Here is a 23240-nt window from a genome sequence, read left to right as displayed (position 1 = left end):
ATTTTATGAGTTGCCATAGTCTAGACAACTCGGTTGCTTTTCAATGAAATTGTTCCCTGGGGAGGGTACTGTGAAAATTCCCATACAATTAATTACAGGTACATGCAACTAAAATACAATTCTACAGCACAGTAGCTTTACAAATGCTGGTGCAATTTATGTCTGTATGAAAAAAACCCCACAACTGCTCTGAAGAGGCTGAGAAGACCAAGTACAACAAGCAGGAGGTTACATGCCAAGCTACCTGTAGAGAGCAAGACGAGATAAATAAGATGTAATGTTAAATTTTTCATGTGCCGTCTCCCCTGGCAAGATTCAGAGTGCTACTGGAAAGCACAAAATCTGACAACTGAGTCAATCTTCCCAGAACGTATTTTTACAGCAAACTGGGCTCAACACATTTTTACTGCCAAGTTAAACAGCAAATGAGAAATTTAACAGAATTATAAGGGAAATGCACCCATAAAGCAGGAAGAGGAAGGAAAAGAGAAAATGCAGAAGAAAGCTATGTGAAGAATTGTGATTAGAAGAAAAGTTTTCATGTATTTTCCCCTCACAGCACAGCCCTATATTCCCCCATCGGCTATTTTGCTTGATTTTTACTTTCCTCTACATACACTTGCGAACGGCCTTTTAACTTTCAAAATATTTTCAGTTGTTATAAGCACCACTTCGAAATAATTTCATTTTGTGAACATAGTATAGGCCTTTTTGTAAGTCAGTTTAGGATGGAGTTTAAAAAAAGGTCTAAGCAGTGCAGCTGATCACGATATGTGTCCTTGTGAGAACCAGAGAACAGTTTAGGTACAGGATAAGCCCCATCATTTTGTTCCATCATTATGAGGTTACAGCCTCAGACCAGTGAGAATCCCAAACCTTTGAACAAGAAAGATACTCATGGGTTGTGTTGGCTTGTCTAGCACGGCCTGGCAGAAATAGTCCAGGATCTGTACCCCAGAGCTACAGGACTTCGAAAGAACCGATGTTGTGTGCTTGAGGCCCTGTGCTCCTTGCAAATACTTAACTGGCGCTCCTCTCTTGTGTGGTCCATCCTCACTAAAAGAGGTGGCCTTTGGGAAGTCCCAAACCCACCATAAAACACACAGGGTAACTCCTGTAAGGCAAACAGGGACTGGGGTTTGCAGAGTCTTTGAAGGCTCTAGAAGATTAAAAAAAAAGGACAGCATGGCATCCCTTGCAGGAGAAATAGCCATCAAGCCTGGGCCAAATCTCATCTTTCTTTTAGAGTCCAGCCAAGCTGCAGAGCAGGTACCCAGGTGATCACACAGCTGGAGTTCAATGAATGGCATGTGATAAAACGGAACAAAGGAGAAAATTCAAGATACTCTTTGGCAGATCAAAGATATAAATGAAATCACTTAAATAGAAAAGTTCACTTGGCCCTGTTTAGGTTTCTTAGGCAAAATGTGATTCTTCTCGTCTGGTTTTGTCAGTTGAGTAACCAATATAATAGATATACTTGCCTCCCTCAGGAACCCAGCCAGCCACGTGACAGCAGATGACAACCAGAAGAAAAAGAGATCCATTTCTGAAGCACTGAGCCAAGCACAGTGACGAGCACTTGAGCATTTTTCACCCTGGATTACTGGAAGCACTCAACATGTATGAGGTTAATGCCTGGCTCCCTACAAGGGGAATGTGGCATCTAGCTCTGAAAAAATGAAATCTTTTAGCTGTTGCTGGGAACAAATCCCACCTGTGCTACGAAAACCCCTGTAGGAAATAATTGCACTTTTACTTATTATTTTTCATTGTTATTGGAAACCTCCTACTATAGCTTTATTCCTTAAGGCAGAAACTAGAAACTACCACAGATTTTACTTATTATTCATGCTCAGTCACGACCTCAGCTAAAAGCTCATGTTAAAATCTCATACCATGGTCTAAGCACACATACATTATAGTTAACTCATATGTTGATCAACTGTTTTGCACAATGCCATTCATTATTTTTTAAATTATTATTTATGTACTTATTTTTACAAGAACACCCATAATGCTCTGTTAGAATAGGTGCCTCAGACTGCTAAAGGCTGGGCAAACACGTGTTTTTATTAATTAGCGTGCAGGATTAATATAGGCCCCCAAAACCTGCAATTAGATGGAACCATTTTGGCTCCGATAATTTTAAAGTAAGTTCTCTTTCGTCATCTGCACAGAAATGTGAAATCCTGGCACCAGTGAAGTCCCTCAGAGGGAAGTTTTGCCACAGACCACAATACGGTTGCCTCAAGATATTTTATCATAGATTTTATCGTACCTTGCAGGCCTGAAATATCGAATGCTTTCAGACAAACTTTCATTATGTCGGAGAACAGAATTTGTTCTTCATTTTGTGAAGTACGGCTTAGTTATTTGCCCAGAGTGTTTATACAAGAGTGGGTCTATATATCTAATTTTTAATAAAAACATAGCATACAAGTTCTTCAGTCTCTGAACAGGCAATTAAGCAAGTAGAAACTTCTGTCAATCTGAACAACTAATGAGATGGTTCCTCAGACATCTGAAAGTGTGTTTTTTCAAGCTGCAGTAGAACTCAGTTGATTCGTGCTTTACTGTGCTAGGCACCCCATAAGTCAAACACACAAAAATGTAGCACTCTCGGCCCACTTCTCAGCAATGATTTAATAAAAGAGCCCTGGGATTTGATCTCATATTTCTACTTTTCATTATTTCTTCAATTACATCTGCATGATATTACGCTACATTAACATAAGGTGTAATAATTAAACCTGAGCATTTACAATATGCTAACGTAGGTGAAGAGTTTTTGAAGTGAATGGCTAAAATTAGGCTTTTGTGCATACATAAATTCTTGAGCTTGCAGCTCTGAAAGTGCAGAATACTTCATTACAGTCTGACAAAATGCTTGTTATGTGCCTAAAGTCAGGCACTCACCTCTTCAGTGAGTATTAGGTGCTTAACATTAACCATATGCTTAAGTGCGCATGACCTGAATTTGTAGCATGGTTTTGAAAAAGCCATCAACGTGTGCTTGTTTCTACTGACTTGTCCTGACTCGCAAGTCTAATTTCCAGCGCATTTAAAACCTTAATCGAAGAATATTTTGCAGTTCGCTATATGTAAAAGAAGCAGCCCACCACAAAAGGCCAATCTCTCTCTGGCCATCGCAGTAGTGGGCCCATCTGCAGTCCTCTCTGCTTCAACCTAATGTGGAGTTCAGAAATGCCACCTGCTGACAGAAGCCAGAGATTCTTATATAAATAGAAGTTCTGCTACAAATTCAGATTAATTTGGCTACGTATTAATAGCACAACCGTAAACAAAAGAAGTCCGAGCACCTAAACTCTTCCTCCTCTCGGTCCTCAATTCATTTGTGGGGGGACACCCTATTATTTTACATTTCTACTGTCCCCTTTGAGATCAGAAGCAGAATGGCCAAACAGGTCTCTTTTTCTTGCTGGATTCTGTTTAACACGCTGCTATAGCACTCTGCGTAGCAGCTGTCTGTGCCATATGATGACTTCATTGCTGAAAGCGTAACATATGGAAACTGTACTGAAATGTTAGCTGCTTTGATATCTATGAAGAGGAATGAGCTTTTGCATTAGAACAAGACAACACATTTTTTGAACAACTTAAAGTAACAGAAATTAAACACACACTTAGAATCAAAACCATATTAGTTTCCGGCATGCCTGTTATTCTGTTTCAATGCCCAATTCCTACGGCTGGTTGCTATTGTGTTTTCGATTGCTATTACCAGCAAACAATGGGTGGTTTTCTCTCAACTTTTGCCTTCTTGAAAAGAAAAGGGAACAGATTCAAGAGAGAGCTCTTGAGATTCCTTCATGAGTTATCCATGAAGGCAAAAGCTACACAGCAGAATTATAGAAACAATATGTAATTGAGGTGAACATTACTGGAGACATCAAGTTTTATTGGGAAAAGTCAAAACTGCCACATGGTGTTTTGCTTCCCAGAACAGACAAATTCTTAACGGACCAGAAGCAAGGTGGATCCTCACAGATCCATTTCTGAGTCCCAACTGTCTTTGGCAGAAGGACAAAGGAGATCCTTAGCTGTAATACGGAGAGTTTCCTCCCCTGTAAATTAGTTGCCCATAGAGGGAACAATGGAGCTCTAAATTATTTCATCAGTAGCAAGAGGTCTCGTTAACACTGTAATTTTTGGTCACTCTTTTGCCAGTAGTTGCATCTGTCTCCTGAACAAAATGCAGCTGAATAAAAGATTAATAGTCTAAGTTGTAAGAATCTATTAATTTTATAGAACAAAAGTTTACAGATACACTATTTTCATCTTCTAAGATATTCCCTAATGATGTAAATGGGACGTGACTCTTTCGTTTGTTAACTAAACCTACAACAAACACAAATATATGCAAAATCATTATAGATATTTCAGAAGGCAGACACACTAGGTATCAAAAGTATTTCTAATTACAGCAGGCTCTGAAAATACATAGTAGCTGAAGACATTTTTCTGTGCCTGAAAATACATTGAATTTCACTTCCTGTCTTTGCATCACATATTACATAAAGTCATGGTTCAACACTTGTATGATTTATTAGAAATAAATTGGCCCATTTCACACAATATGTTCTAAGTGTCTGAAACAGTCCAGCTTTAGGATTACTGACAGAGCTACAAAATGGTCTTGATTTCAGTTTAAGAATATGCTCTATATATCTAAAAAACTACTCAGTTACTATATATCTACTAACTCATCATTCAAATAGAAACCTCAAATGGTAAATGTAACGTTTTATCAAGAGTAGTAACCTGAAAAGCCTCGGTTGCTGTTTTCTTTTAAAGTCTTAAAATATCGCTGCACTGAATTTTTAGGTGTATTTGATTACAGTATCACTGTTTAGATCTTAGATTCCTTAAAGGTTAAGGCCAATCCTACAAAGTATTTTTTACTCCAAATTTAAATTAATTATTACTTTCATGTTTTACTAGAAAGAAAAAGGTGATTGAAAATTAGGTATTTTCTGTGGGTAGAAAATGGGGTCATTTTTGTATATACTGTGTTTGAGCTGGTGGAAGTTTCAAGGAAGTTGGACATATTAAGGAAAGGCAAAATCTTTCAAATGCAGTCAATCAAATACGACTCCCCAGAAAGGCATTTATCCTAATTAATAAGACAAACCAACAGTTAGCCACCTACTTAAATGACCACTGCAAATCAAAACAGGACTTGGCATTTCTCTCCTGGGGTCAGCTATGACCACCCATGAAAACCTGACTCTTTCACCTCTTTTAAAAGTGGAAGGACAGACAGACGCTTTTCCCGCCAAGCGCAGCGTCCTCAGCGCTCCCTGCCAGGCCCGGCTGCCGTCACTGCCCAGCACCACCAGCCACTAAGTACGACTATAAACCTATTAAAACAGCATCAATGTTATAACTTGCCATCTATTAAACCAAAAATCAACAGGAAAGGAGGTCTGAGAGCCAGTTTCTTCAGGACAAAGTGTAATGTTGATTACGAAGTTTTCATGTATTTCAGCTTTTTTCTGGGGAGTGGGCATGACTTAGGTTTGAGCCATTAAGAAGCCAGTTGGTGGTATTAAACTCTTGCTTTGGGATTTATAAGAAGGCTGAAAATTCACTCCAGGCTGAAATTTACTATTCCAGGCCTGGAATCATTAAAAATAAATAAATAAAATTGTCATAAATATGGAAGAAAAAACAAACACAAACCAGTGGTTTCAGATGATTTTTGGCACTTCTTCAATGCAAAATTGGCTTTATTATTTTTTTTGTTTGTTTTTACAAATCTGAGACTCATTAATATGAATTACTTTTGTGACTAAAACTAGGACCAGTTTATTTTAATAACGAATTACCAATAAGTTATTAGAACTGAGTCTATTTTTAAAAGTTTTTCAGTATGAAGAGATATGATAGTTTTCAAAGGAATGTCAGTGCTCTGACTCACACTCGAAAGCCAGGAAGTCAGGGGTGGAAATTTCATCTGTGAGCCACACAGATGCATGAAAACATTTAAAAAATTAACAGCGTATGTTAAAGACGCGAAGTCAGCCCCATTTTTATCCATAACTAGACTTAATTAGTTTTGTGGGTTTAAAATTGACATTTAAAAATAAAGGCAACATAAGTTCTTGTGACTTAATTGAGTGCTCCTTAAATAAAGAGATATTTCAATGTTTGCAGACTGTTAACGTCTTTCCAAAACAATCTACATGCTGGTGCTAGTTAGCTGTATTTCCCTGTCACCCTAAGGAGTCTGTATTGCTGATGGAAGCCATTTCTTTCACTAAATCCTGCCCGTGAACCCTAACAAGAGCATTTAAGCCTGCTAAACAACGTCTCCAGGGAGACACTATTGTTAAAACAAAAACTGGAACAAATTTTTAAAGTGAACTTTCTGCAATCATTAGAGGACGTAGGTCTTATGAAGAAGAGAAACTTGTTATAGTAGAGGGAACAAAAAGCCAAATGTAAGTGGAGAGCACATGCCAGTCACCCCTGAGGGAATAGACAGGAGGTATAGAAAATTAACTGCTGCATTTCTGCTTCCCACCAAAACCACAAATGGGCCATTTCAGGGGACTAACACATACAGAGTCTGCAGATAAATATGTGTCTAACCCATTACCTGAGAAGAGCCTTAAAGAGCACACTTTGCTGAATATTTCTGCTTCTACATGAGTAATCTCATTTACACAGAAGGTGCTACACATATGCGTGCAATGTTTGTGGCATGTATGCGTGTCAGCTTGGAAGCTGCTCAGTTCTGTCCGCGAATTTGGCCCGTAGTCTTTTGGCACAGATTTTTACTGCAGAGCTCATACATTCTCTGCAGTCAAACCACCTTGAACTGTTTCTTATCAAATTTCACAAGCTAAGTGGGTTTGAGTCTGGTCAATACATGAGTGAGAGATCATTATATGAAATTACGCTTTGCTGAAAAAATGACAACAGTAGCTTAACAGCATGAGGAAATGGCAGGACTTAGCTGTAAGGACATGGCCAAAGGTGACTGGGATTCAGGCAGCTGGTGGCTTTACCCCAGGCAAGACGACCACACCTAGCGAAGCCAGACGAGCAGCATACGTAAAGGGAGGACAGCACATTGAAAATGGGACCCTAAAGATCAGTAAGGTTCCTGCTTTCTACCTTGAATGAGAATGGCAAACAGCCACTCTCTGCTAAGGGACGTGTGTATTTGTCTGCCACCTCACCAGCCTGTAAGCTGTGCTTGCGCTCTCGCATCTAAAGTGGCCTCGTCTTGCAGTTACACCTCGTGCAGTGACAGTAATGCCAGGCACACCGCTGACATTTCGTGCCCTAACAAAGCGTCGAACAACTGAGATGGGAGATAATAAAAGAAAAACTGCTGTTCTGAATGCTTCATTAACAAATTGGGTCAAAGCAATCCCATTTTATTTTTGACAAAGTATAGGTCTAAAGAAGGATGATGACAACCATTATATTTGGATTATAACAAATAACACCAACCCAGATTATGCCCTTTCAGGCAACCTAGGGAAAAAACAGCCTCTGTATTTTCTGAAGTTAACCACAACACACGTTTACCTGTATTCAAAGACGAGTTAACAAGAGTTTGCTCGGAGCATAAATCAAACAGGATCGCACAGAAGGAATACAGCAATATTCTTCATTCTCACTGGATGCAGTGGAGGGTATGCCTGCAGGGCTTGAAAGTTGTGTAGGCGCTGCAAGGCTGAAATGCAGGACGATTTACATACTCTAAATTGTTTCCCTGAAACAGATCTTGCCCAGCTATCCTTGGTTTTATCACCTTACTAGTTGACTGCCGTATATACTTGCACTTGAGGGAAAAAGACTCATATCAGCCAGTAACAGACATGTGAGCTGCCCATCTAAAATTAGCCCGCTGCCCTTCCTGGGCTCCCTCAGCAGGCACTGCACTGACAGAGAGAGAAACTCAGCTGTGGCAGGACCTGGAGCACCTAATCTATATAAGTCATCACCATCATGGAGAACAAAGTCCTGTGCCAAGCAAACATGGTGAAAAATTCTGCAGTTATCAGAAAAAAAAAATCTCAACATTTATTTTAAGTCCAGAGAAACTTTTTAAGATGACAAAAATGGAAATTCTGGGGTGAGGCTGCTGAAATGCAGCTCAGTTGATACTTAATAAAAACAAACAAACAAAAATCTTCAAGAAACAATATACAGTTTTTGCCACCAGGCTATTACAAACCCTAACCTTGGAACAGGGCTTCAACGGGGAACTCGGAACAACGAGTGCAAAAAGTGGAAGGTGGTATTATTTATAACCTGGCAGGCAGGACTCCAAAAAATGCAGTTAGCCAAAACAAGCTGATTCTCCTAGCTACAGGTAAAACAACACTCTGAGTAACTGAAAAAGTTTGAAAAAATATATATAAATAATAAAACCAGAAGTATTTCAGTAGACAGATACTGGCTTTTTTTTAATTCAGTTTTTGGTTGAACGTGTTTCAAAGAGTACACTGCTAACTAATGATCCTGACAGATGTGCAAAGTTATACTACCTGACCACATCATGAATCAGCCTTCCAGGAGGAGCTGTACAAAAAGTAAAACAAAATAAAGCAGAAATTCCTTGACATCCTAGAGATGTCAAGGAAATGAATCAGCTTGTTTCGAACAAAAGATAATTAAGAAAATCCTAGTTGTAAAATTTTCTGTATTACATTAGGACTTTATCATTTAGCTGTTCTCAACATGGTTCCCTTTTTCTTATCCAGGGACACACTGAACAACCAATTAATTTCAAAACTTCCAGACTGTCACAAGGACCATTACAACTTTTCCATTTAATTATTACGACTAAAACATTAAATAGTTTACATAAAACACATGGTATAGCAGTTTATCAAAGCATAAATTCTCGTAATTTCCTATTAATAAAATGTTGAACCTATTTACTACAGAATAGATGTATTTCAGAAGGAAATATTGGTATTTAATCTGAAGTGTATCAGAATTATCACACAAGATCTCTACCTAATGTAAACCAGACTGACTTCGGCCAAGAGATCTGGTTCAGCTCAGCAAGCAATTTTCAGTTTCTCTAATCAGTGAATAAAAATTCCCACGAATTTTATACCTGGGAAAACCACTGGAATACTTGAAGAAAACACAGATCACTTCACTCATACATTACTTTTTTTGATCATAGTTTCCTAATGACAGTCATGTCTACATGATGACAGCAGTTGAACATTCCTCCCTGTCCACTTGTTTACCTACAAATTCAACTCCCCCTCAAAAAAAAAAAAAAAAAAAAGAAAAAAAGAATGAAGAAAGGACCTGAGGAAGATCCAAGATCCCAACCACTTTTACTTGCATCTCAAACTGGCAGTGTACCATGTGCAGAGCTCTCCAACTGATACATCAGGGGTCTTTTGCACATTTGGTATTCCTGGTGAGGTTAGTTTCTTCATGTGATCATTTCAGCTGTGATTTTTAAAGTTAATGTCCTTCTCTGCTTTAGCAAATAGTTCGAAAACGAATGCTCAAATACATTTTAGACATTGCAAACCGAACACAAATAAAAGAGCCCAAAACTCTTCAGTTTTATTTTTAGGGGATCCTCTTCCCAATGCCTCAGTATGTCTATTTTCTTCAAATGCCATGTTGCAAAATCACTAGTTTATTTGGGATGAACCAAAGGGTAGGTGCCTACCTGTAGGAGTACTACTGCGAAACGAAGAGGAGGGAGTGATTGGAGGGGTGACTGGAGGAGTAAGGCTTCCGCTGCTGTGGCGAGGTGGAGTAGATACATTCCCACGGGACACTGTGCTTGACAAAGTCAAAGAGAGTTTTGGCTGAATCTTTTTCTTCAAAGACTCCTGCTCACGTCGAGCTGCATCAGTCATAAATCTAGAACAAGGACAATCGTGAGAGTGAGAGGCTTGAAATACTGTTCACAAGCAAGCTGTAGGTAAAGTAATAATTTTTCGCCCTCAGTGACCAAATGAAGCTTCAAACTCAACCATAACAAGGTTCTCTGCAACACACATATTTCAAGAATACAAACTTCTCCATCAACAGCTTTATTTCAGTGCTGAAGATCTGTGCCATTTGCTTCTAATTTTTGTAGAACTTACATTAGACATTCGCATCATGTGTGAACACACAATTGTTTTTAAATCTCCAACCAGATATCAGCATACTCAATCCTTTACAATAAGTACATTCAATCCTTCTGTGAAGAAGTAGCTGAGTAGATATAAAAGATAAAAATGTTTGGGCCAAGTGTATTGAATCTGGAGGCCAAAGGGATAGTAAGAATTACATTGCATAGATACATTGTTTCTAACTTAGGATAACCAGTTTCTTTTTCTGAAGGTTTTAGAGAAAGTTGCCTGACATAAAAGATGTCCAATTAAATTGCAATTCCTCAAATCAGAGCTCCAAACCCTCGAAAACGAAAGGAGGTGTCCCAGCAGAGCTTTGGCACGTGCTGCTGAAGGCTTAATGCTCCAGGTTCATGCCTGTGGGATGCTGAGCGGCGGTTCCACCAGCACGATACAAGCCGTGCACCAGTACTGCAGTAATCCCAGCAGCGCAACTGTTTGCCTGGGCTCTCTTGCTTGGAATAAAAATAGCTTTTTTCCACTCTTCTTCTGAGTCCTTCCAAAAAAGAACAATTCAAGCGAAAAAAACCCCATTTTTATTCCAAGTGCCTACACAAAGTTACACCAGAACACCTGGTAGTGCATTATGGTGGCATTCAAAGCATCACTGCTGGTATCTGCATTAACCCTCACTTGTGGTTCTCTGCAACTCAGACCTCATTCACTTAGCATTCAAGCAGTATTTTAATCCTTTCTCTTTCCCCTTCTCTGCATAAGAAGTCATCTTGAAGGATTCCCGAGAAGACAGGCTAAAATAAATCACCTTGGTCATTATAATTCTCTGTCCTTCATGCTGAAGTACAAACTACACCCATCAGTGAACAAAACAACAGCCTGTGACACAGAATAAGAAGTTAAGTTACAACTAGACATTGGTCTGACCAGGTTACAAAAAGTAAACCAGGTTTTAGCCAAGGTTTTACATGATGAGCTCTTGCAACCTGGGCAAACCATGAATGAAAGAAGGGGGTTTTAGGCATCTGTGCCAAATAGGAAAGAAAAAATTGGCCTAGATATCTAAACCTAGCTTTTTTTTTTCAAAAGACATCTGTGTGCTTTAATACAGCCTCAAAACAGCACGGCATAACATTTTAAGTACCATTAGAGCAATAAAGATGTATCCTGTCCATCCATACCATGAAGGCATTAATAAGTGGATATTTGCCATGATACGTAACATCAGCACACAGTCCGCAGACATTAATAAACAGCTATATGACATGACAGCTTATCTTCTTCAAACAGAGACAATACATCATGTCAAATCCAGACACGGCATTCTTTATGAAGATAATATTTAAAAAGCAGACAGTCATGGCAACAGTTCAGTTTAAAATTTCTCTAAAAAAGGGAGCAGACATGATTGAGAACACGGCCCCCAAACAGGAGTCTACATTTCATTCAAGAAAAAAAGAAGTAAAAGGATCTTAATAAAATGGGCATTCAGTACATATTTGCTTTCCTCTAACTAGGAAACATCTAATTCACTATTTTTGGAATGTGTACTATGAAGTATGCTTGCTTCTGGATGGGAAGCCTTATTCCTTAAGAAAATGTTCTAGCAACTTTATAAATCCTTGAAAACTTGGAAGATAACCTCAAGTGTGAGATATTAAAAGCAGCAGCATGAAAGCTGCTATTTAATAAACTCTGCCACAAATAACAATGTTAAAATAATATTGAGGTATAACCAGTCTGGTTGAAGTCCATAAAAATCAGGAAAATCTGAAGTTATAGCTGAAACTTCTCCCTGTCCTGTTAACTCGCTCTCATTTGGGCTAAGCAAATTGGGTATATTCCAAAACATCATTTGTTGCCTACACTGTGGACCTGAGAGAAACGGAAGGCAGAATCTGTTAAGAAGTTCAGTTCCTGATATCTCAAGTATTCAATTAACCTTTTCAGATCCAAACAGTCCCATACATGTTTGCTGAAGCACTGGCAGTGCTATCGTTTTGAAAAGGAAACTTTCCTAAACGTATTAAAATAAAACATTTCTCAGCGTTTGAATTGAAATGCAGTACTAGACTCATGCCTAGCGACGGTGGTGGTCTTCAAAGCTTATAATATAAGCGTTTTAATGATGGGTATAGAATGCCATTTCCAACTAAGGCTCTAATTTTCATGTTGAAAGCACATTATGGTTGCAATATCAAGTGCTCAGAAATGAAACATGCTGGAATTAAGGTTGAATACTGGTCTCTAAATTACATGATTGCATACAATTTTCCCTGCCTCATTTAAATGCATGAGATGTGTGGGAAACTGAAAATGAACTGTATCTAACAAAGGCTGCTGTAAGACCACTTTGGTTAAATCCCATCTCCTTGCTTAATAGCCTCTCTCACTATATTCAGAACCATCTCCTCGCTGAATAAATCTACCTCTGCTATTTTCAGCTTTTATTCAACTCCATAAGCCTGCCCCCCTAGTTCTATCACTGCGCAGATTTTAGCAATCTTCCCTGTTGCACAGGATTGTATTTACACCTCATAAGCCTCTGTCTCCAAATCTAATATACCACATAGGCGCAATGGAACAAGAAGAATCATTCAGTTCCCAGTCATTCACTGCCCCTGTTTTGACAAGCAGGGGTTTGTGTGCCTTCTTGCAGATGGTTCAAAACGTGAGGGAGGAGCCCATTTCTTAGAAAGAAATCTCTTCTAGCCCCATTTTTAATTTCCTCGCCCTTTCACCTTCTTAATAATTCAACCTCCTGCTCCAAAACACGTAGGTGCAATGATTTCTGAATGAAGTGCTTGCAGCAAGTTTAATAAACATGAGCAAAATATAGTATTTCCCCCTCCTCTCACTCCCTGGAATGGTTCAAGTATTTTTATTGAAACTTTCCCAAGAAATTCAGCCTGAAGGAGACGCCCAGAATGGAAAATTTCAGCCCAAACAGCTCAATATTGGCAACATAATAAGCAACTGAAAGAGTCTTATAATGGAAATTGTTGCACAACCTCCATATAGGTGGCAATATAAGACAACCAGCATTAGCAGTTGTTACCAACATAAAAAGAAAAAAAAAAAAAGCAGAGGCGATGTTCAAATTTTTAAAAAGGCCTTTTTCAAATCAAACCTTTGCAATGTTTAGAAGTCCTGCTGCTCCCAAAAGCTTTGGAATCAAGAATGAACAGACGCATAATACACTCACCCAGAAACTTCCTTGAGCTACTAACGTGTATCTGCTCTTTCAGGATCATGCCCCAGTATGACTCACATTACAGTGTCAGAGTTAGTTTGTCATACAATTCTTACTATACACAATTCTAAGACAGTTTAAGAGCTCTGGACTCTTACACCCAGATGGAGGGTAAAGGTAGTTATAAAAGTGAGCTGCAAATAAACTGGAAGTTGTTACATGAGATCTCACTGGAAAGGAAAAAAAACCCCAAACAGATTGACCTTCAGAACTATATATTCTTTTAATAATGGTCATCAGGAAATGTGGAACCCTTTCCTCCTCTTCCTCACTGTTAGCTCTGCTCGACCAGATCTGTTCCTATGCCTGCAGACGTTTACACAGACAGTGAAAAAGGTGCATTACAGCTACTTTGTGGGATGCGAATATTAATTTGCTACATTTGGTTTCTTCATGATCTGGTCTCCAAAACATGCACAGAGGAGATGATGCAATCACAAGTCTATCATCTCCAGTTACTGCACGCACACTAGAGAGGGCTGCGGGATTATTCTGAACTTGCAAAACAAGCAGGTTATGCTGTGGAGATGTCTAATCCTGGGACTGCTCCACAGCACTGCCCAGGTGCACGCCAGCTTAAAAAAAACGACTGCACGACCTGACAGTAACATACACACCTTGTCCTGTGCCTCGCCACTGACAAGTCGCACCAACCCATGATGGGAAAAGGTAGAACAGAATTTGTTCTGACCTTTTCTTGTTATCACAGAGGTAATTACAGGAAAACACTGATAGTAACATTCAGCTCATATTAATGTTCGCCTAATCTGGCTAACCTGTACTGAGGAAAGCCCATCACGTTTCCCAGAACATAAGAAATTGTGCTGCTGAGCTTCCACCAGTTGCATTTCACCAGACTGTTCCTTAACCAATGCTTTGTCAACTTCAAGATTTGCAGGAAAGAGGAGGAAAAAATCCATGGTGCTTTGTAGCAGACTTGTGCTACCTTTTGGTTGCATTATATTTAGATCAAAAATGGTCAAACTTACTTGACAGACAGGGCACACACTAGCTTAACTACATACTACATATTTAACTATATACCTATATGAAAGCCACACATAAGTTCTCCCGCTACTCTTTACACCTATCAGAGCAAGGTGCTGGATATATCTGCATTTCCCTTCAGTCTTTTCCCACTTATATTTAGAAATCTTAATGCAATTCTTTGTCAGTGCTGTACCAAGAGAAATGAGGAGGTGGGGATGGTAATTTTAACTCCCAGTCTTCCTTCCATTAGCAGTGTCTAGGAGGAAAAAAAAAAGGCTAGAATGGAAAGCACTTCTGGTTGTACAGTATTTTAAAACTTTAGGAGACCTCTACTTCGCAGAGGGATTAGAAGGACCTACTTCTCAAGGCAGGACCCCATTTCAGTAGGGTGGCACTCTGTGGACCTTGAAATGTACTAATGACAGGAACCCTCCTCTGCATCTTGTGCCACCTTCACAAGCAAAGACAAAGCAACGTGGTTTGGTTTATCTAATGCTGGCAAGAGGAGACAACTGTTAAGTTGAACGACTGTTGGGTTAGAGGAGAAGTCTGGTGGAATCTAAATGGTGGGGGTTCAGCACTAGGTTGTCTTGTCTCTTGGGAAGGGTGAAAGGCTTTTCTCAGTTGAACTGCACAAAACTGGGCCAAAGCAAAGACAATCAATGCCCCCAGTAATGCCTTACCACATCATGTATGTGATAATGAGGAAAGAAATAGATGAGCGAGTTTCATACCATCCATTAACTCATATTATTTGACGAACACCCTTGAGCGCTTTCACATACCATTGTTTGTAGCGCGGGGGAAACAGAAGTATTCTGCAGCTCTGTACAAACCTCTCTTGCTTCACAGAAGCTATCAACCACTTTTTTTTTTCGTTAGAGATCTTCCATTACAGTTTTAGCCAAGCCCTAAAAAGAAATGTCAGTGTGAAAAAGCCCCATAAAGATGTGTGCATAATGACACACATGCCTCCATGCTATTTAGATTACAGAGTATTTGCACAGTGCTAAAGCATATGGTTTATACAAAACTCCCTCTTGCTTGTCTTCTTTTTGCTGATTTCACAAACACCATTAAAAATGGGGAAGAAACAGCACAAAATAATAATCCCCTTTCAATTATTCCCCCAAACCTGTATCACATTTCACAACAGGCTCTAACCGGATCAAACAATCATTACAGGGCATTTCTAAGTTTCTGAAAAGAACTTTTCCAGCCCAATATTTACCGCAGGAACACCGTGCAACTAAGTTGGACTTCAACATGCACATTCATCTGAGCTCAAGTCTTGCAAAGGAATTCAGCGTTCATTCTCAGTGCCAGCTGTACTCAGATCCATCTACTGAAAGCTTTCCCTGTGTTCTCAATAAGGAATATTTATGACAAACTGATGAGTATCTTAGAGAGACAGGACATCATCAGATTTCTTTTTATTATTAGTCTCAGGGAAAATTTATTGCTGGTACAATTCATTTCCATTATTATTTCCATTATTCAACCTGTTTTTCTCAAGATGTAAAAATATTATCCCCACAAAATCAGCCACAGTATAACACACATTCTTCTGAAGTTGTGCATCTTCAACAGATATCCTAGAGATTATTTGGATGCACATGTACCTTAAAAAAAAAAAAGTTAACAGCAGACTTTGCATTGCATTTCTGCTTCATCACTGAAAAAACTTGAACACAACATGCAGCCAACCTCGTATTGCTGTCAGCAGACGCAGGGCTGCAACCTTAGGAAATCTGTTCAATATGAACAAGAGTTCAGTGGGTTTACTTTAATTGCCTGTGCTTCACACGTTCTTAGAGGATACAATAAGACACTATAAAATATCCACCAAGTAGATATTTTGTGCTTCTAGCATGGAAAATAGATTCAGAAGATTGAGCAATTTCATATGTAAAGTGGAGCTAGCGGATGGTGATATGCCAAATAATCTATTAGCACTCAAATAGAATAAAAATAAAGCAGCAATTACCTAACCATCCCAAACCATATACTTGCCTACAGTAAAACATATGTGTTTATTCACTGTTGATCAATACAAGCAGTGGAAGGGAATTTAGTATCTCTTCATTTCCGGAATACACAGACAAAAACATCAGTGCGAATGGCATTTCACATTCAGGTTAACAGAAATCCCAAACACTGGACATAAGCCTTATCTTCCCATTTCATATTTATTTAATGTATTATGCATTTATATTATATTCGATATATTTATTTTAATATTTTCTGTTTGGGAAAAATGCTTTTTCTTCTGTGTTTCTTTTTTTTGCCCTCCTTTATTCTGTTAGCACCATGCTTACAGTTATAGTGCTATATCTACTTTCCATGGAGCACCAGGGCAATTTTTCATTTAAAATTTTAAAAAATTAAATCAGTGTTGTATGTTACCCACCACCATAAAAATAGCTGTTTGTTTACTTAGAAATGAATATTCTGTTCTGAGTCTTCCAAAGGTGGACTTTGTTTTAAAAAAAACAACATGTTATTTTGGCCTTTTTTTTCCCCTTGAATTTGCATAGGTCATGCAGCAAATGCAAAACCCAGGACTGCATTTTATTTTGTACTTTTTAAAAACTGTCAGAAAAAAGGCACGCTGGATAGATAAGATTAGAATAGCAATGTAATCAGGACAGATGCAGTCTTATTTTAGATTTTTCATTCATAATGAAAATTCATTACTAGACTGGTGATGGGGACTCGAGGAGAAGTCCACATCATTTTTCTGCTGTTGTCAAAATAAACAAATGACATCTCTCTGTTTAAAATGAACAAAATTAGAACCCAATAAAATCAACTTAAGAGAGCAACAGTAATTTCCAAAGCATTAGAGATGTATTGCTAGTTCTTTTCCTTTTCCCACCCACTCCTTCCCCAGGCTTTTCCGTCGTATTCTGAAGTAAATGAGTGACTTTCAGAAAGGAGCTATAACTTACTGTAAATTCAAAATTCTGTAGCTTCCATGGAGAGGCAATAGTTAAGCAAAATAAAGTTGTGCCAACCCTTCTCAAGCACACCCGATCAAAGTGCTCCCTACGCTGTGCTCTCTCTTGATATCAACTTATTTCCCATCAAACTAATTCCAGGGTTTTGCCATTGGCAAAAAAAAAAAAGTAGAACTTCAGACTTTGTCGCGGTTGGGGCAGATTTGCAAAAGGCTGCAGCAAACCCCTGCCTTTAGCGTAATGCAGCGGTCGTCATTTCAGAAATCATCCTCCCTGCATTTACGAACAGGCTTATTAGGACATTCATCAGACTTGGCTTTGCTTGCGGCCATTAATGAACACACCAGTCATCGCCTGCTGCTAACAACAGACACTTTATGGATTACTGCTTAATTAATTGTCGAATATAACTTCACGAATCCTTACATTTCAGTTCATATCCTCGTTAATATACAGAATAATGTAATGTCACATAGTCGCAAAATGTTACAGAGACTAAAATGAGAATCTTGGCAGACGTCAATAACTTGAAATACAAAGGCATATTTGTATATTTAAAGTATTTTTTTAAAACACAGAATTTTTCAAAAAGCACTCTGACAGTTTTAAAATTTGCATCACATATACAAAATACCCAAATTAATTTTCTTAGTATGAAGTTACTATAATGCCTAAAGATGGTCTTACATGAAAGATTGCTGACAGCACCTTTTCAGTGATGCTCTAACTTAACCTATCAGTTACTCAGTTTAAGTATTTGAAATACTGTTATTTGGCATTTTATTACTTATTAGACTACTCTGTGCTTTCACATGACTGAAGTGCAAAATTCTTGAAGGCAGAGTAAAACATTAACTTTTATTTTAGTGGACGGAAAGTGAGGGGGAGTTAAATTGTATTTGCCTTTTTATTTGTAGAAATTGGAAACTTCGTTATAAAGTTCCAATCTTCTCGGAGAAGATGGAATTAAGTTACTCACAGAATAAAAATAAGGGGTCTGTATCTCCTAAGTTTGACTTGACTCTTAAAATAGTTCTTACGTGGGACTAAGTAGTGTACCAGCCCTGCTCTGGCTCTCTGCACAGGCTCCACTATTGTCAAATTGCCTAATTCCAGTAGGACATTTCACTTTCAGATGTGCTTAACCTAAAATATCATATTTTTTTCCATTACTGGTCCACCCTGTTTCCTTCTTGAAGAGCTTATTATAACTATTTATGTAAAACCAATTTATTTCAGTCAGTTCTACATAGAAATAGATCTCTGTACGCATGATACGTACTTTTACTGTCGGGGTTGGTTTGATTTTATTGATGCCTCAAAGACTTTTAGCTTTAAGAAGCAGGGAGCTGAAATGTCAGATATTTTATTCCTGTAATGTTCCATTTATGTTTGGGTATTCTTGTGTCATTTCATACCGAGTACTGAGAATTCAAGTCAACAACCAAAGAAAGATTCATCAAGCAAGAATTTAGAAATAGATATTATCACACAGCGTTGCTTATTAGCTATAAGGGTGCCTAATATCAATCTGTGGGAATAAGCCAGTCCTCGGTATTTTACACAGTAGTAGTCAAACACATTAACCAACACATTTTTCAGTCTTTCAGAAATGTGTCACATACTGTCTGCAGCGGCTCCTCCAGCAGCATTGATACGGTAGGCAATCCAGAACACACATTCAGCAAAAATTTGGTAAAAAGAAACTGTGGTAATCAGATGCATAATAAATTAATTCTTAAAACCTATAGATAATGAGTTCCTTTTAAATACAAGGACACCGAAGTCACTTAAAATGCATTAGCTGTTTGATTTTCAAAGAAACACTAAATCTGTTTGGGAGAACACCGATACACCATTAGGAAGAAGCATTCAGCTCAAATGCTGCTCTCCCAAGCTTAAAACGTACGTGAAGATTTAGATGGAAAAGCATTTTTAAAAATTGTATTATAAATCTCTATTCAGAGGACTGGGTGGGGTAAAGCTTATAATGGAAAATTGCAGCAATCTTAACATTAGGAATGTGAAATGTCTGGTCTTAATAAACAAAATTTTCAGGCATCATGAGTTGTTTGGAAGGACGATAGCAACTAACAAACAACTCAGCCCCACTAAAACGGCAAACTGAACACTTCAAAACCTTCAGACTCTGCTGCAACGATTCACGCATCCGTATAACAGCCGATATGAAAGATTCCCCCTAAAAGGGAAGAAAGTTTGGGTGAAGGCAGACATGGAAAAGTGGAGAAGGAAGAAGATAACCATCAGATGTGGTTTTGCTCTTTCATACAAAAGGAAAAACAAACCTTTTTTTGTGTGCAATTATGTGCTATTTTAAAAATGTACCTTTCTACACTTCAAGCTGATCTGCCTGGAGGAACAAATGACTGACAAAGTTAACCGTGCATTATGTAATCACCATATTAGTAGTTTTGGGGGAAGTACCTAAGAACCAAGAATAATTCCCGAGGTGCCGTTATACAGTGGTGAGGTACAAAAGCAGAACGCTGATTTGCATTTTATAATTTTGTCCCCGTTACTCTGGGGGTGTGCTGTCATACCAGACCCAGGCACGGATGTGAGAGTAGTAATTCCCTCCCCCAGTTTTCCCCGGGTCTAACAGAAACCATTCCCTCATGTCCCTCGCCAGCCTCCCACCTCCAGCGCGGGGTGATCTGATGAAGCCAGTGAAACCCTGCGAGGGTGCGGAAGAACAGGACGGACATCTGAATCGCTAACAATGCGCTGCCTCTCAGGCAGACAGCAGGGAAGTTCCTTCAGCCCTGTTTGATCTGCTTCGCCGGCCTTATTGCAGAAAGTCGGTTTTTCATTAGGTAAGAAAAAAGAAAAACAAAACAAAACAACAGAAGTTGCCTGCTCAGTGAGATTACAAATGCACTGTAACACAATGATTGAGGAGAAAATAGATGGTGTAATCCAGAAAGGCCTAAGACCTGCAAGTGGAAAAAAGTAGAAATGACTATTTTAATTAATTTCCTAATGTAAAACACAGCTGTAGTAATGCCGGCAAATATCACCTGCCTGTTTTAAAGTTTGTGAAATGAAATCATGTTCTTTAATTGGGTCTTAATGTACAAAAATATGTTTTATTTACTTTTTATTACAATATCAGTATTTTAACTTTCAGTTTGCTTGTGCAAAAGCTTTAGAAATTACTTGAATCACTTAAATCTGAATACTATAATCTGCAGTTACAATGTACCAGTTTGAGTTTCAACAATTAAATGCCTTTTTTGTGGACTCCTGCTGCTATGTGAACTAGCTGTAGGCTATTAAAATAATGAGTCCGGACTGAGTCATCTGATCTCAGCCTTGGTGCAAAGCCTGAGGAAAAGGATTTAGCCCACAATTCCTAGTCTGTTTACCAGACTAAGACCAGACTGTTGGAAGCATTACCCCTGCGCTCCCTTCCCCCCCATTCCACACCCTCCACGCCGCTGACTGCGTTTTGCTGGGGGAAGAGCGGTGTCACAGAGCCCTCTGCCGACGCCGAGCCACTGGCCCACCCCACCCCACCCCACTACCGGGCGGCCCTGTCTACCCGCCGCGCCTCATCGCCGCCGGGCGGCCCCGTCTACCCGCCGCGCCTCCCAGCTGCCGGCCCGCCACCACTCCAAAAAACAAGCCGAACTACTTGCCCTTCGTTAACAGTCGCCGTCTACCAGAAGGGTCTGGTAAGGGCCTTAAGGGCAGGTGAGGCGGGAAAGTGCCATCATGGGGAGGCGGCGAAGTCCTGCGTCAACTACACCTGTGAATTCACAATGCCACAAAGATCTTGCTTTTTCGAAGTGTGGATTTATGAAGCCCGGCAATGCGAGGGAAGGGGACTTGGTGGCTTAGGTCATCCTCAACGGGCCCCTCACGCCATGGCTCCTAACCACAGTAATCAGATCGCACGCCACAAAAATATCACGGTAGATTTGGACACACCAAGGATGCTTTAGATAATTTGGCATCGGCTCACTCACCACAAAAATACCACTGTAGATTCGGACAAACCCAAGGATGCTTTGGATTATTTGGCATCATGCAACTCCATACATCTGACAGTCCGTGTCAGTAACAGTAATGAGGAACAAAGCCTAAAAGCTTCACGCATTTCACCTTCAGAAACGTCACCAGCAGCACCCACCACAAAGGGCACAGCAAAAGCATCTGACCTCTCATGTCCTCTAGAGAAAACCAAAAGCACCAGCATTCACTTTTTTCTTTTCAACAACACAAAATACTCCATCTACAATGTCAGTGTATAAAATACATAAATACACATGGCATGTGCACATGGTGCTGCCTAAAGCAATATCCATCTCAGCTCAAATACAGCTGGTATCCAGGGACTGATATAATCTATATTATTTTTAAGTTGGTTCATGTGCCAAGACATATAATTTATCTACTTCCTTGATCTCTCCACAGTTTTTGATGCTGTATGAATAAATACGGGGAAGATAACTAAACAGATTTCTCAGTCAGTCTCCACAGTTCTTTTGGTAGATTTACCATCATTTCCGCTTACTGCTTCTGGAAAAGATCAGAGCTCTACCTTCTACAGTTCTTTCTTTACACTCCAATTACATATACATACATTATCAAGCCATACTTCCATTTCTGCCTTGCTCTCCAACAACGTTGCTCCACCCATGTGATGTGCAGACTTTATGCATTATCAATATCCATCCACCACTCCTTTTGACTTAGGGTTCTTTTGACCTCAGCCCTCACTGTTTCAAACCTCTGCTCTGCTTTAAGTCTCTGCCCTGATGAAGAATCCATGTACTGAATTTAAGGAGCATTATATTGTTGCTTGTACATATGTTCACTTACACATACACATGTACATGTATACACATATACACTCATATACATACAAATGAATTAAGTACATGTATGTATATTAAACTTACATTCATATTCTTTCTTCATTTTAATGGCCAAGTGAAATCACTGCTTTTGAGGGCAAAAATAATTAAACAACAAGGTTCAAACAATTTGTGGCCAATACGGCCAAGCCATTTTATCAGCTTTTAGACAGCTCTTACTCATGCAGAACATGCCTACTAGGATTCAGTACACACAACAGAATTACCAATTTGTGTGATTCTTGATGGTTCTCTAAGGTAAGCCCTGATGAAAGAGTCTCTTTTGAGAAGAGGACTACAGCATTTATATAAAGAAGGAAAGTGTTTTAATCCCTGTAGTTTTAGAGTTTTTAAATGTGGTTTAAACTCTAAAGAAGTTTGACAATATACTTTGAGAACATTTCTAAAGTTCACAAACAGCAAGAAAAGAGAAATTCAAATTTCGAAATACCGTAATAAATTGTGTTCAGGTCTGACATGATTTTTTTAATTTCTGAGGTTTTCAATAATGAGGCATAATACCACACATGCAAAACATTCCCCTGCATCCCTTTTGGCTTCTGGAAAGGCTGGCAAAGAGAGGGAACATAGCAGAGAAAATTCAGAAACAGCCTCAAAACACCACTACCACTATCTCTGTTCTTCAGTCAGTGCCTAAGCTGTTATGCCACGGTATCTTCCAAAGCATATTCAAACTCCTATTTTATTTTGACTACCTGTAAAAAGCTAGCTTAATAAAATGCTTTAAATGCACATTTCTGGTCATCCTATGTAGATCCTAAACCACACCATCAATCTTTGTGCAGATGTTAGCCACGTTTAATAGCTGACCTGACCAACTACAGGGACGGGAAACCTCTGATGCTTTCAGCTGGAAGAGTGGTTCCTACAGGCATATTCTTAGTGGTTCCTTGATGGTCTACAAAATTGTATTAAACAGCAGTTCATCAGAAGCCAGAGGGTAAAATTTGGTGCATTATGGCCTGAGAAAAATATTGGGTGTTGACTCTGGTCTGCTGAAGTGCTCTGCTGAGAACCACTGTCCTGGTTGAAAGGGCCA

The 23240-nt window shown here is 39.1% G+C and overlaps 1 protein-coding gene across 1 annotated transcript in view; it reads right to left on the bottom strand.

Moving 5' to 3' along the window:
• Nucleotides 1–23240, bottom strand: part of JAZF1 (JAZF zinc finger 1) — a 191327-nt gene that overhangs the window by 20905 nt on the left and 147182 nt on the right. Inside the window, exon 3 of the mRNA XM_065831413.2 lies at nucleotides 9689–9885. Within this exon, the coding sequence (XP_065687485.1) occupies nucleotides 9689–9885 (197 nt within the window). The remainder of the gene's footprint in view (nucleotides 1–9688; nucleotides 9886–23240) is intronic.

Source organism: Patagioenas fasciata, chromosome 2 (assembly GCF_037038585.1).
Source record: "Patagioenas fasciata isolate bPatFas1 chromosome 2, bPatFas1.hap1, whole genome shotgun sequence".
In the NCBI taxonomy this organism is placed as follows: domain Eukaryota; kingdom Metazoa; phylum Chordata; class Aves; order Columbiformes; family Columbidae; genus Patagioenas; species Patagioenas fasciata.
This window is presented reverse-complemented; position numbering and strand designations above follow the sequence as displayed.